At 61.0% G+C, this 15,117-nt stretch overlaps 1 protein-coding gene across 1 annotated transcript; it reads right to left on the minus strand.

The window, feature by feature from the left end:
- Positions 1 to 4,210: 4,210 nt before the first annotated feature.
- On the minus strand, positions 4,211 to 14,198 carry WDR18 (WD repeat domain 18). Its single transcript, XM_007994516.3, has 10 exons — positions 13,939 to 14,198; positions 12,268 to 12,378; positions 8,719 to 8,852; positions 8,263 to 8,404; positions 7,649 to 7,792; positions 7,496 to 7,560; positions 7,296 to 7,420; positions 6,645 to 6,811; positions 4,704 to 4,772; positions 4,211 to 4,554 (listed from the first exon to the last, which is right to left on the minus strand). Exons 1-10 carry the CDS (start codon positions 14,182 to 14,184, stop codon positions 4,423 to 4,425), a joined length of 1,335 nt encoding a protein of 444 aa, XP_007992707.3. The 5' UTR covers positions 14,185 to 14,198; the 3' UTR covers positions 4,211 to 4,422.
- Positions 14,199 to 15,117: the final 919 nt, after the last annotated feature.

The following is a 15,117-nucleotide window of genomic DNA, read 5'->3' on the forward strand; positions in this document are numbered from 1 at the left end:
ATCCTCCATGAAATGAATAAAATGCCAAGTGCCAGCCAGTAAAATGGATTGGATTTTGAGACGACTGGGGAGAGAGGGAGGGACGGCTCAGTTCAAGGAACCCGCAGGCCACCCTCTCCAGCCCCCTGGCCAGGTGTCCCCAGGAGCAGGACAAGGGGTCCCCTCCCTGGGTCTGCGAGAGGTGCTGGGTCCTGGTGTCCTCAGGGACGACTGGGGCCCCATCCCTCCCTGGGTTCAGCTCCTTCTGAGGAGCAAGAGTTCCTAGGGGCAGAGACTGTGTCTGCCCTCCCGGAACTCACCCTTGTGCCCTGCCTCAGTTTCCCCATCTGTACACGGCAACATAGGCGTTCCTACTCCCAGCTGCCGTGTGAATAAGTGGACACGTGGAGAATACTTTTGAAAAATCTTTTATTGTGGTAAAAGTCATAACATGAAATTTGCCATGTTAACCATTTCTAGGTACGCAGTTGGCCACATTCAGCACACTCATTGTATGTAGCCCTCACCGCCCTCCTCTCCAGAACTGTCTCATCTTCCCCAACAGAAACTGTCCCCAAGGAACAGACTCCCCGTCCCCTCCCCAGCCCTGCCGCCTCCCATCCTCCTTTCTGTCTCTGTGAACCTGAAGACTATACGGACCTCCTAGCAGTGGAATCAAGACAGGTCGTGTCCTTCTGTGTCTGGCGTCTCTCACTGAGCGTGACATCCTCAAGGTGCACCCACGCTCTGGCCTGTGTCCGAGCCTTACTTTTATTTTTATTTTTTTGAGACTGCATCTGGCTCTGTTGCCCAGGCTGTAGTGCAGTGGTGAGATCACAGCTCACTGCAGCCTCAAACACATGGGCTCAAGCGATCCTCCTGCCTTGACTTCCCAAGTAGCCGGGACCACAGGCGCACACCACACCTGGCTAAGATTTACATTTTTTGTAGGGAGGGGGTTTTGTAGAGATGTTACCCAGGCTGGTCTCAAACTCCTGTGCTCAAGTGATTATCCTGCCTCAGCCTCCCACAGTGCTGGATTACTGGGTGAGCCACTGCACTGGGCTCATTCCTTTTCAAGGCTGAATAATATTCCACTGTGCAGAGGACCCATGTGGTGCTGACCCTCCCACCGCTGATGGACACTTGGTTCCCTCCCCCCCCCCCTTTTTTTTTTTTTTATGAGACGAAGTTTTGCTCTGTTATCTGGGCTGGAGTGCAGTGGGGCGATCTCGGCTCACTGCAACCTCCACCTCCCAGGTTCAAGCGATTCTGCCTTAGGCTCCTGAGTAGCTGGGATTGCAGGTGCGTGCCACAACACCTGGCTAAGTTTTGTATTTTTAGTAGAGAGGAGGTTTCACCATGTTGGCCAGGCTGGTCTCCTGACCTCAGGTGATCCGCCGGCCTCGGCCTCCCACAGTGCTGGGATGACAGGCATGAGCCATGGCGTCTGGCCTTACCCCACTGTTTGGCTGTGGGGATGGAGCTGTTGTGAGTTCTGTATCTGGATCACTTCAAAACCCCACTCTCATTCTCTTGGGTATATGCCCAGAAGTGGACTCGCTGGGTCCAACCTTAATGCTGTTTAATGTTGTTTTTTGAGACGGAGTCTCGCTCTGTCGCCCAGGCTGAAGTGCAGGGGCACGATCTCAGCTCACTGCAAGCTATGACTCCCAGGTTCACGCCATTCTTCTGCCTCAGCCTCCCGAGTAGCTGGGACTACAGGCGCCCGCCACCTCGCCCGACTTTTTTTTTTTTTGTATTTTTAGTAGAGACAGAATTTCACCATGTTAGCCAGGATGGTCTCGATCTCCTAACCTCATGATCCACCTCGGCCTCCCAAAGTGCTGGGATTACAGGCATGAGCCACTGCGCCCAGACAATGCTGTTTAATTTTTTAAGAACCTGACAGAGGCCGGGCATGGTCTTTTCACAGACTCTTTTCACAGTGGATGCCCCATTTCATGTCCGCACCAGGGCACGGCAGGGCTGTGGCTTCTCCACCTCCTCGCCCACGAGGTTTTCTGCTCTCAGCTTTGCTGGCAGCTGTCGCGGCGGTGCGCAGGTGCACCTTGCTGTGATCTGCAGAGTCAAGCCCCGCCAGCTGCCAGGTCACCTGTGCACACTGGCATCCCCTCTCGTCAAGGCTTGGCCTCCCCAGTCCCCGCACCGTGCCTCTGAGAATCTGTGGGGCTTCCAGGGGGACTGAACGAATGGCGTCTCCACTGTTTCCACTGTACCCAGCCTGTCAACTACAACGCAGGGTGGAACCGCAGTGCCTGGGCACGTCTGGACACTCTGGGCCGAGTGTGTGATGAGGGTGCAGGAGGGGGTGTGGGGAGGCACCAAGGGGGCCTGTGGCAAAGGACCCGGCGTGCAGGGGCACATGGAGGGAAACGCAGGGACTGAGGCGTGAGCTCCCGCCCAGCTCCCAGAGGCTCCCGGCAGGCCCGCTGGGGGATGCCCCCTCTCTGGACACAAGAACATCAAGTGGAGTCCGACGGAGCCAGGTGTCGCCCATCTGAGGCTACCAGGTGATTTTAGGTTCCGATGGGGGTGGGGTGGCCGGGCCCTGCCCCTCGGTGAACTCTAACCCTGTTTCGAAGGCTGCGGAGAGGACAGCCGACCTCAGCCCAGCCCCGGACGGCCGTGTGGTGCAGGCAGCTCCGCAGTGGCCTGTATGTTCGTACCTGGCTTGCCTTGGGCTCTTGGAGCGGCTGTGGCCAAGTCCAGCCCCTGGGGGCTGCGGGCAACCACCCTCTATGGCTGTGCACACCCTCACCCCAGCCCTGGCACCAGCCACAGGATTGTGCGGATACCCCGAGTTGGTGGCTGGGGGTCCTGATTGGTGCTGGTGGGGGAGCTTTGGGAGGTGGTTGTGGGGGGGGCAGGGCCGTGGGAATGGCCCCAGGGGAGCAGTACAGACCCAGAGAGATCAGCCAACCCCAAGGGACCCTCAGCTGCCTCACCCCAAACCTTCGTGCTCCCCACAGGCAGGACCCAGCCTTGCAGGCCAGCAGGGTGAGTGGTTCATGACGGGACAGGCACAAGCAGGGTGTGCGCCCAGGGGGAAGGGACCCTCGAGAGGCTCTCAGGGCTCTGAGCAGCCAAGGCGGATGTCAGTACCAGGAGAGGGCCCAGCTGCCCTGACGAAGTGTGACCAGGCCGCCAGCCGAGAGGGCTCAGAGCCCCGTGGAAGGGACAAGAACACAAATTAGCCAAAAAGCATGAACTCAGCGCTGGCAGCTGGCTCCAAGCTGCAGTCATTACCACGCCCGTTAAATCACACGGATTTTCTGGATCGTTAGGCAGGACTGTCAGTCAGGGGCAGCTTTCTGGAAGGTTCTGGGCTTCTGGGCTGGGCTCCAGGCGCTGGCTGGCAGCATCCCCAGGGCGGTGGGGCCCGGCCTCCCTCAAGCCCTTGATATCCACAAGCACCACCCGTGGTGTGGCCAGCGGGCAACTCTCTCTGGGGACTGGCTCAGATCGGGACACCAGGCCCAGACCTGCCCCTGACCCATCTGGTGGTCCCAGGCTGCAGTGGCCACCTTTGCTGGGTGGGGCAAGCCGCCTCTGCCTGGGGAGGCCAGGGCACCTTTTGCCCAGAGAACCGCCCTGGGGTGGGGTTTGGGCGGCTTTGGCTGGGCCCTGGGGAAGCCAGCAGGGGCCCCAAGGCACCTGAGGGAGGCACTGGGAGGAACCTGTGCTCCAAGGTCCCACCCACACCGGCTCCCTCCTCCTGCCTGGTCTGGAGCCCTGGGTTCCCACAGGGACCAGCCACCTCCAAAACCCTCCCTGAGAGCTGGGCCCTGTACCCGGCGAAACCCCTCAACCCTGGCAGCTGGATCCACCCCCCAAACGTCCCCCGGCCCGTCTCTCTACACCAAGCCACCTCCCTTCAGGACCCCACAGGGCTGTCTCCACTCAGACCCCCTGCACAGCAGACCAGAGGGGCCTGGCTTCCTGGTTCCTTCAACCCCACCACCCTGGCCCAGTGCCTTCTCGGGAAGGGGCGGCCATGCAAAGGCCCTCGGGCAATAGAGCAGAGTCAGAACTGCAGCTGCTAGGGGCTGCGTCCTAAAGCTGTTCCTGTAGCCTGGTTGAGGTCTCTACCTCCAGATGGAGGGTGCCGAGTGGGGCTGGGGTTCTGAGCTGGGCCGAGCAGCAGAGTGGAGCTGCGATACGCCCAGCACCAGGCCACACCCGGACACAAGGAGACAGGAGAGGAGAAGTCTTTCATCCTCTTTTGTTAAAAACAGGCTAGCACCAATCTGACGCGTGCCACGAGACACCAAGACCGCCCAGTCACAGAGGAAAAGCCCGAACACGACACAGAACTGGGGAGAGTCCAGGCCTGGGCTGGTGGCGGCCACACCCGTGGGCTCCAGTCGCTGGGAGGCGTGGGGCTCAGGCCTGGGCGCCTCGGGCCCGGGTCTCTGGGCCTCACTTGGCCGGCCGCGTGATGAAGCGCGTGGAGAAGTCGAATAGGTCCCGGTTGATCTTGCGCAGGTTGCGCACCTCGTCCTCCAGCTCCGTGACACGGACCCGCAGCTGGTCCTGGCCACCAAGCACGCTCTGCGGTAGGAGTGGCGGTCAGAGGGCGGAAGTGGCCTGGGGTGCGCTGGAGTGGGGGCCACACTGGCCAGGACTGACCCCAGTCTCAGGCCCCGCCCAGCCTGAGGCCGCCCCTCCCGAGGCCCCGCCCCTCCCGAGGCCCCGCCCACCTTCTCCATGGTGCTGCACAGGACGGCCTGCAGCTGCTCCGTGCGGTCCAGGTAGCTGGGCTCAGAACCCTGCAACACAGTGGGCCGCATGACCTAGGGCTGTGTCCTGTCACACACCACATGCTTTGCTCATCCCACCCCCGCTATCGTGGGCAGCCACTCAGTCAGGGAGGGGCCACCGTGACGCCCACAGACAGAAGGGGAGACTGAGGCAGGGGCATTCATCTCCCTCGAGCCTGCACATGACAACCCTGTCCCTGGCTATGCAGCCATCACCCAGCGCCTCAGATCCTCCACGACTGTGCCCAAGGATGGGGCTGGGGATATGGGTGCAGATGACCACACCACAGACAGGGGGCCGGGCCAGGCCTGGAAGGACCCGCGATCTCAGGGAAGGTTCTGGGACACAGGGCCGGACGAGGGCCTCACAGACAGTGACCTCCTCCAGCCATGGGGAGAGCCCAGCCGGCCCAGCGAGGCCACTGCCCTGGGCAGAGGGACCAGTCACTGGGGGGGTTGGAGGTCAGGAACCCGCCTCCTGGACCCCGTGTGTTGGGCCCCAGCAGCGCCTGTGGGACAGGCTGACATTCCAGTCAGTGTCAGCTGGATTGCAACAAGCTGGTAGCCATCGCGGGAGGAAGGGAGCCAGGTGGGGCGCCCAGGAAAAGGTGGTGGCATTACCGGAGGGCGTGGCCTGGCCCCCTCCAGAACCTCACTGTGGCCAGCTGGGTGGGGTTCTGGGGAGGGCATTTGGCTGGGCAGGAATTGTGGGAGCCGCCGCTGCCCTGGGAGGAGGCAGTGTCCGGGCAGGCACCCTAGCGGGGAGCTGGCTCCGTGCCACTGGAGGCCTGTTTTCACTCCGAAGGTTCCAGCACTTTCTGAACACAAAGGCGCGCCCCCCTTTTGCCCATGCTGTTAGCAGCCAGTCCAGCCTGTGCTCCTGGCCTCCTTCGGTCTGAGGGGCCTGCGGATGCCCAGACGGTGGGGGTCCCTTGCCTGCCCACCCCAAGCCCACTGGCAGATATGGGAAGACAGAGCGTCACTCCATCAGTCAGCGTGGACAAGGGAAATAACGGCACCTCCTGGTGCAGGGTCTGTCAGGCTGTTGGGCTGGCGGGCACCCTCCAGATAAAAAAATCAATCTGCACTCAGGTGAGAAGAGGGCGCGTGGGGAGAAGTGCCAAGCGCCAGAGCCCAGCGAGGGACACAGACAGTGACGTGAGACACCAAGGACGCAGGCAGCTCCCTGAAGGTCGGGGAGTGGGGCGAAAACACGCTGGGAAGCCTCCCCAGGCTCAAGGACCCCCCCAGCCCCCAACCCAGCCAACCATACTGGCTTCCGTGAGGTTCCTGGGGCGGGGATGGGAAGAGTTCTGGAAGTCACTCTATCCTCAGAAGGTGCAGGAGCCCACCCTAGTAAGTACCTGCACAGAGCAGGGGGCGGTGCTGAGCTGCAGGGGGTGAGGATGTGACTGTGGTCAGGCAGAGAGGCTGCCCCGAGCCCACGTGGGAGCCACATGCAGCCATCAGGGCCCCACCCGCTCCCTGCCCTGCACGGCTGCTCCTGCACCTTCCGCAGCCCAGACGTGAAACTTTTGCCCCTCGCAGCCCGAAATATGGGGCATCAGCCCTTTGCAGAAAGACCTAGCCCACCATCAGATCTCCAGCGGCGCGAAGGCTGGCGTGTGGGGCGTGCGGTTCGGCCCTGCTGGCCGGGGGACGAGGGGTGGTTAACTTATCAGAGCCTCTGGGTCCACACCAAGAGTGGGCAGAGGGCCCTCCGAGCATCACCATCCCGCTCACAGGATGTGCCCTCCAGTGCTGGGCTTGGGGGGAAACCGCCGCACGGGCGCCAGGACCGAGGGAGCGAAGGAGCCCAAGGCCTGCGGGGTCTTCCGAGACCAAAGGGCAGTGGGGGGGGGTCCCTGCTGGGGGCCGTACCTGCTGGTGGAGGCCCAGGCGCAGGGTGAGGCCCCCGTGGCGCGGCTCGTCCCCGTGCTCGGCGCCCAGCAGGTGTTTGTTGAAGTGGGGCAGCGGCAGGCTGGGCCTGAAGTCTGAGCTCAGCATGCTGACAGGCGCCAGTAGGATGGTGGCGTTGGTGACTGGGCCTGGGGGGCGCGGTGGTCAGGCCCCGCCCCATCCCAGCCAGGCCCCACCCCACAGCAAGCCAGTCTCCGCCCCCAGCCATTCCCTGCTCCATTCCAGCCAGGCCCCGCCCCACAGCAAGCCAGATTCTGCCCCCAGCCAGGCCCCGCCCCACAGCAAGCCAGGTTCCGCCCCATCCAGGGCAGTCTCCGCCCCCAGTCAGACCCCACCCCATCCCTGCCAGGCCCCGCCCCACAGCAAGTCAGGTTCCGCCCCATCCAGGTCAGTCTCCGCCCCCAGTCAGGCCCCGCCCCACAGCAAGCCAGGTTTCGCCCCATCCAGGGCAGTCTCCGCCCCCAATTAATCCCCGCCCCATTCCTGCCAGGCCCCCAGTCCCCACCCCACGGCAAGCCAGTCCCGCCCACAGTCAAGACAAGCCCCCTTTTCCCTTGGATCTCCTTCCCGCCCCCTGCACACTGGCCGCGGGCTGAGCAGAGGCGCGCCCACCTTTGAGGGCCAACGTCCGGATGCACTGCTTGCTCTGCACATCCCAGAGGCGCACGGTCTCGTCGTGGGAGCCTGAGAGCAGCACGCTGCCATCAGTAGACACCGACAGGCAGGTCACCTGGTTCCTAGACAGACAGGCAGGGGTCAGGCGCCAGACAGGACGTGCTCGGGAGCCCCCCGGCCCGTTCCCACGTCCCCACCTGTGCCCTTTGAAGACCTTCCCGGCGTCCTGCTCTGGCTGGAAGTTCCTCTCCCTCTGTCCGGGCTGCGAAGGCCGAGACGGCTGTGAGCCACAGGCCCGATGCCCTCAGTCCCAGGGCAGGGTGCAGCCCACAGACCGCCGCCGCACTCACCCAGGTGAAGAGATCGACCTGGAAGATGGAGCCCTCGCTGCCGCCGCAGAACATGTGGTGCTCAGCCAGGTCCATGGTCACCGCCATGATGGACACATCAAAGAGGACGGAGAGGAGCAGCTCCCCCGAGGAGACCTCCCACAGCTGCGGGCGGGCAAAGGGCGTGGGGCTCGGCCTGGCGCGGGGGAACTCGAGGACCCCGTGGGAACAGGGGCATCAGGGAGGTCAGGCGTCGGCTGTCCTCTGGCCCTAGGGCTTGGGACTTTGGGTGAAAGCCGTCACCATGTGGGTCTTGCTGAAACGGAGCTTGGTCTTGGGCTGATGACCCCTGGGTCTCCCTCCCAGGACCACTGGCCACGACTCAAACGTAGTGATGCCCTTCGATTCCCCAGGCTTGGCCAGGGAGCCGGGCCAGAAATGGTGAATGAGTGGGAATTTCCAGGCTGGCAGACCTCCCTGGACGTCCTTGGGCTCAGAGTACCAGGGGATTAAAAGCTGTCTGAAGTCCTGACAGCAGGGAGGGGGAGGAGGCGATCCCTGCATTCCTGGCTGAGGATGTGCGGCTGCTGGGCTCTGCTCATGGGCCGCGGGGCGGGGGGTGGGGGTGCCTGTACCTTCACCGTCTGGTCCAGTGAGGAGGTAGCCACACGGGCCAGGGGGCCCCCAAAGCCGCAGTGCAGGTCCGTGATGGGGAGCGTGTGGTGAGACCAGACGTGCCGGGGCGCTGGGATCCTGGAGGGGTCGGCCTGCAGCACGCTGGGCGGGGTGAGGCGGGTACTCAGCAGGCGGGGAGGGGAGGGAACAGGGCAGTCCACGCCTCCAGCACCCACCTCACGCACACACCTGCTTCCACTCAGCAGCCTGGCCCACCTCACCTGAGTAAACTCAAGGCTGGGTCCCCACAGCCCGCAGGACAAACCAGACCCCAATGTGGGCAGCCAGGACCCCTGGGATGATCACTCTGTCCTCTGCACTCCAGCCCCCAAGAGAAGCCCCTTCCCACCAGGGGCCTTGGCCCCTCCTCTCCCCACCTGAGCCCAGGTGCAGGCCCCAGGTGCGCAAGGCACTACCTGCAGAGGCTCCAAGCCAGTACCAGGCAGTCCTTGCCCCCTGAAATGAAGTGGCTGCTGTCCCCTGTGAACTGCAGGCAGGAGACGTCCTGGTAATGTCGACTCAGAATGACCAGAAGGTTCCCAGTGGAGACCTGTGAGGGGCAGAGGGCATCCAGCTCAGGGGAGGAAAGGGCGGGCTGCAGCCTGGGGAACCCCATGACCACACGGCCATGGCCACACTGTCGCGCCCCTGCCTGGGCTGGGTGGGCACCTGTTCCCGCCTCATCCCCAGCTGCGTGACAGCCCAGGAGGGGGGCAAGTCTCCTGCCCTTCCCTGCTGCCTCAGGGAGGGGCCGGTCCCGTGAGCCGGACCCCAGGGAAGGCACGGGCTTCCTGCGCAGGCCCTGTAGGAACGGCTGCACGCAGGACCTGTAGGCAGCTCCCACCACTCAGCGGGAAGTCGCTTCTGGGCAGGCTGTGGTGGTCCAACCGGGGGTGGGGGCAGGAAGCCCGGCAGCTTGTCTGAGGAAGAGGACAGGGAGCCCTTTCCAGGATGCCTGGCGAGGGCTGAGATCTCTGGTTGGGGATGTGGGTTGAATCGTGTGTTTCCCCCAAAAGCTTGTTAAAGTCCGGACCTGGAATCTGCGAATGGCCTTCTTTGGACGCAGCGTCTCTGCACATACAATAAGTTAAGATGAGGTGGTTCTGGAGTGAGCGCCTCCATCCCGTGTGTCCCGGCTGTGGTAAGCTGAGAGAAGTGCAAACACGCAGGGGGCTCCACGTGGCAGCAGTGGCAGGGGAGAGTCACCCACAAGCCAAGGGCGCCAAGGGCCGCTGGCTACCACCGGAGAGGTGGGGAGGCTCCTCCTGGGGCCTCCAGGGGCAGTGTGGCTCTGTGAACACCTTGATTTAGGACTTCTGGCCTCCAGGATGGGGGCCAAGTTTCTGCTGTCGAAAGCCCCTGTGCGTGGTGCTTTCTTGGGGCAGGCAGGGCCTGCTGAGCCCAGATGTGACAGGCCATGGCCTCTCTGGGCCTCAGTTTCCTCGCATGCAAAACCCAGGGTGGCCGGGGAGGGTTAAATGGCACTGGATGAAGCAGAGTCCAGGTCAGCCCCAAACCACAGATGGCAGTTCTAGTGACCACCACTGCCCGGGGCCGGTACACACAGGGCAGCATCAGAGCATCAGTGCCTCCTGGGAGGTCCCTGCCCCGTGGCATGGGAGAGGCAGACTAGCTCCCACCCCACAGCCCCGGCTCTCAGGTTTCCAGCCCACTCCTGACTCACCGCTCACACACCCGTCATGCACACAGAGACTAGGAGGAGGATTTCAACCGTGGCAGGGGGCACAGTGGAGGCAGTCCGGCCTGAGCTCCAGCTGAGCACATGGGGCACCCCCTTGTGGTCACAGCTCATGCCGGTCAGAAACTCTCCAAGAGGACCAGCCACAGGGGCTCACACCTGTCATCCCAACACTTTGGGAGGCCGAGGAGGGCGGATCACCTGAGGCCAGGAGTTCCAAACCAGCCTGACCAACATGGCAAAACTCTGTCTCTACTAAAAATACAGAAATTAGCCAGGCATGGTGGCAGGTGCCTGTAATCCCAGCTACTCGGAGGACTGAGGCAGGAGAATCACTTTAACTCAGGAGTCCGAGGTTGCAGTGAGCTGAGATCGAGCCACCACACTCCAGCCCGAGCAACAGAGCGAGACTCCATCTCAAAAAAAAAAAAAAAAATGGAGGCTAGGGGAGCAGGGGTCTGGTAGTGGGTGCCACCCCCAGCCAAGAACAGGAAGGGGTCCCGCCTAAGACATCCCCCATGGGGTGATGATACATTTAATTCCTACCCACATGCCCTTCTGCCCCAGACTGACAGCCACCAGGGTCAGGAGGTCTATCGTGAGGGGCGACTTGTGAGCTACCGCCTCCCTGTCTCAGTTTCTCTCTCAGCAACAGCATCCCAGTTTCAAAATCATGGACTGAGATTTAAAAGCCTTGGGATGCCAGGCATGGTGGCGCATGCCTATAATCCCAGCTACCTGGGAGGATCACTTGAGTCCAGGAGTTCAAGACCAGCTACGGCAATGTAGTGAGACCCCATCTCAAAAATAAGTTTAAAAATTACATACATACACACGTGTCCTGGGGGTGAGACAATGATGCCTCCTGTCATTCCTGTGCTCCCCGCCACCTCCCCACCGGCCTTTTTTTGAGACAAGGTCTTGCTCTGTCATCCAGGCTGGAGTGCAGTGGTATGATCTCAGCTTACTGCAGCCTTTGCCTCCCGGATTCAAGTGATTCTCATGCCTCAGCCTCCCAAAAAGCTGGGATTATAGGTGTATGGCACCACGCCCAGCTAATTTTTGTATTTTTTGGAGATACGGGTTTTCACCATGTTACCCAGGCTGGTCTTGAACTCCTGGCCTCAAGTGATCTGCCCGTCTCAGCCTCCCAAAGTGCTGAGATTCCAGGCATGAGCCACCATGCCCATCCCCCTGGTGGCCTTTTTATCTCTCAGAGAATCCTCATGCCCACCCAGCCCTCTCAGTTCTCTGAGCAGCCCACTGGGGGAGGCAAGGACAAGGTCAGGAAGGGCAGAAACATGGTTACCTTTGGGTCTTCTGGCTCCAAATCTCGTACTGTCTGCCCTGCTCTGTGTGGGTTTGAGGGCAGGTCTCCCCCAAATAGAATGAACCATGTGTAACAACACAGCCAATGATCTAACACGGCAGCTACGATATGGGCCAAATCCCAAGAGGCCTGGCTTTGTGAATGAAGTCTTCCCGGCACCACCCACTCACTCACACATCATCCAGGGCTGCTTCCCCTAACCAGGGCAGAGCTGAGAGGCTGACCTACGTGCAAAGCCTGAACAGTTCGCTCTGTCTCACCTCGAGAGCACAGCACAATCCGGGCTGTGAGTGTGTCTAGGGGTTGCTGTCACCTGGTTGCTCCAGCGGGAAAAGGAGGCACTGGCCGGGCACAGTGGCTCACACTTGTAATCCCAGCACTTTGGGAGGCCAAGCCGGGTGGATCACGCGAGGTCAAGAGTTCGAGACCAGCCTGACCAACATTGTGAAACCCTGTCTCTACTAAATACAAACAAATTAGCCAGGTGTGGTGGCAGGCGCCTGTAATCCCAGCTACTCAGGAGGCTGAGGCAGGATGATAGCTTGAACCCGGGAGGCAGAGGTTGCAGTGATTACTGGCATGAGCCACTGCACCCAGCCCTTTATAACTGTCAAGTTACAAGTGCCAGGTGCTGCCCCCTGCCTGGAAGAGATGCCCGCTAGCTCTGGAAGATGCTGTGGTGTGTGTGTGCTGGGGACGGGGCTGCACTGGGCTCTATCCAAGCACTCAAGGCAGGATTAGGGCCACTTTGGGATTCGCAAGAGTCTCGAGGGGACCTGGAGAAAGGAGGCAGCAGAGTGAAGCTTAGGCTGTGACCCCTGAGCAGTCACCCATCCCAGGGCCCCAGGCCGCATGGTCTTTCCCTGGTGCCCCGCAGGCAAGGCTCAGATGGGCTGAGATGTCCTGTGGGAAACCCTCACACTTTGCGCCTCTTACCTCCCACAGGTGGATGCTTTCTGCAACTCCTGCCAGGACGTAGAGACCGTTGGGTGACGCGGTCAGACAGGTGACAGGCCCAGGGCACATGATCTTCTGCTGGAGCTGGTCCTATGGATGCACAATCACCCTCGTGAGCCCCGTGCAGGACACGGGAGCCCCTACAGCAGCGGAAGGCGAGGGGAGGGGACGCCTGGGCAGTGGTTAAGAGCACCAGGGAGAGGAGTCGGGAACAGGGTGGTTTGAGCAAATGCATGGTCCAGTGAGGAAGTGTTCGCCCCTGCAAGAGGCTTCGAGGCTGGAGGTGGTAGATAAGAGGAGGCTGGTGCTTCCTCTGAGGGCCAGAGGGACCCTGGCTGGGAGGAACACAGGAACAAAACAAAGAGGGTCTAGAAGGACACTGGGGTCCAAGAGCCCAGTAGGCTTGTGCACCGATTCTTCTATCCATAATGTCCAACCTAAGACCCCAAGCCTCAGCTTCCTCCTCTTTAAAATGGGAAAACTCGGCCAGGCATGGTGGCTCATGCCTGTAATCCCAGCATTTTTGGGAGGCTAAGGTGGGTGGATCACTTGAGTTTAGGAGTTCGAGACCAGTCTGGCCAACATGGTGAAACCCTGCCTCTATAAAAAATACAAAAACTAGCTAGGTGTGGTGGTTGGTGCGGGTCTGTAGTCCCAGCTACTCAGGAGGCTGAGGTCTGAGAATCGCTTGAACCCTGGAGGCGGGGGCTGCAGTGAGCCGAGATCGCACCACTGCACTCCAGCCTGGGCGACAGAGTGAGACCCTGTCTCAAAAATAAAAGAAAATGGGAAAAATTTATGAGTTGTGCATGGACTCCATCAGGCAATGCCAGAGCACAGAACCAGTCCCAAGAGATCTCAGTGTGCGCACAGGGGAAGCGAGTAGCTTCAGGGACTGGCTACATTTTGGGCTTGAGGGTAGAGGGGAAACGGTGGGCAACGGTATCTGTTTCTTTATTGGAGGGATAAACGCATGAGTCTCCTGCGCCACTCCTTCATGGGGGACTCCCCTAGATCTCGGTCCTTCTCCCTCTTCCTGCAGAACCACAACATCCACAGAGCTCACAGTCTCCTTTTTTTTTTTTTTTTTTTGAGACGGAGTCTCACTCTGTCGCCCAGGCTGGAGTGCAGTGGTACGATCTCGGCTCACTGCAAGCTCTGACTCCCGGATTCACGCCATTCTGCCGCCTCGGTCTCCCGAGTAGCTGGGGCTATAGGCGACCGTCACCACGCCCGGCTAATTTTTTGTATTTTTAGTACAGACGGGGTTTCACCGTGTTAGCCAGGGTGGCCTCGATTACCTGACCTCGCGATCCGTATACTCCCCTTTTAATCAAATTTCGCGCGCCAAGAACTCGTGCATGCGCAATTGCCCCAAGGGACCCCCGGAGCGTCTCCATTCCCCCACTGCCCCCACCGCAGCCTAAGCCTGAGCCCCGCGCGTGCGCAGAGCGGCCTAACAGGTCGCGCATCTCTCCCCAAAGCCCCCAGACCCGCGCATGCGCAGAGCGCCTGAACGGAGACCTCCGCGCCCCACGCCAATTCCGACTCAGGGTGCACACGGCCCCCACCAACCCATCCCCCGACTGTAGCCTCGGGCGCCCCATGACCCCCGCAGCCAAGCTCAGCAGCGAGCCCGCACCGCCGCACCTTCCGCTGCAGCTCCCAGGCGCTGATGTAGTTCTTGCCCAGCTGCGCCGCCAGCAGATACTCGCCATTGAGCAGCGCCAGGCCGTGGGGCCCCGCCTGGCCGCCGCGGTAGGTGAGCAGGTTGGCACCCGAGTGCAGTTCCCACACGATGCAGCTCCACATCGGGGCTGCCGAATCCGTACACACGGCCACCTCCATGGGCGCCGCCATCTTGCCTTCCCCACCGCCACGGACGTGCGTCATCATCAGCGAGACGCGGACGACTGCGCCACGCGGGCCAGAGCGGCGCACCCGCGGCTCCAGCGAGTGGCCGACCCGCGCATGCGCCCGTGCCTCGGAGCGGGGGCTTCCCTGTGAGATGGGATTTTCCGCTTACCTGAGACTCGAGGGTCGCGCGGCCTGCTTAGAGATCTGGGGAGGCGACTTCTTCCAAGGCCCGGGGTCTCCGGCGATCAGTTAGTAGGTCTAGAGCCGGGGTACTAGACTTGGCGTTTTCCTCCTGGGCGTTTTTGGCCAAGTGACTCGACCTCTTGGATTCACATATTTTTAAATGTTCAAATAATAAAGTTCCGACCTCATTGCACATTGCACCTAAAAGAGGAGAGCACACCCAACGACGTGGTTAGTTGGCGATGAATACATTGGAATTCACTGCTTCCTTATTTATTTATTTTTGTAGAGCCAGGGTCTCGCTGTCCTGCCCAGGCTGGCCTCGAACTCCTGAGCTCAAGTGATCCTCCCCACTTGGCCTCCCAAAGTGCAGATTACAGGCGTGAGTCCCCGCGCCCGGCCCAGTGCTTTCTTATTGGTCCATATTTGCCTCCCCCTTGACCCCTCTTTAGGGGCCCCAGCATCTAAATTCTTAGTCGGATAACTTGGTGTGGGTCAAACAAGTCGCCAGTTCTGTCTGAGCCAAGCAGGGTCTAACCTCATGGCACAGCTGCCCGTCGCGGGCCATGTCTGAAAATGGCATTAAGAAAAAAAAGGGGCTGGGCGCGGTGGCTCACGCCTGTAATCCCAGCACTTTGGGAGGCTGAGGCAGGTGGATCACGAGGTCAGGAGATCGAGACCATCCTGGCTAACATGGTGAAACCCCGTCTCTACTAAAAATACAAAAAATTAGCCGGGCATGGTGGCGGGCGCCTGTAGTTCCAGTTACTCGGGAGGCTGAGGCAGGAG

The sequence above is a fragment of the Chlorocebus sabaeus genome, chromosome 6 (genome assembly GCF_047675955.1).
Source record: "Chlorocebus sabaeus isolate Y175 chromosome 6, mChlSab1.0.hap1, whole genome shotgun sequence".
In the NCBI taxonomy this organism is placed as follows: domain Eukaryota; kingdom Metazoa; phylum Chordata; class Mammalia; order Primates; family Cercopithecidae; genus Chlorocebus; species Chlorocebus sabaeus.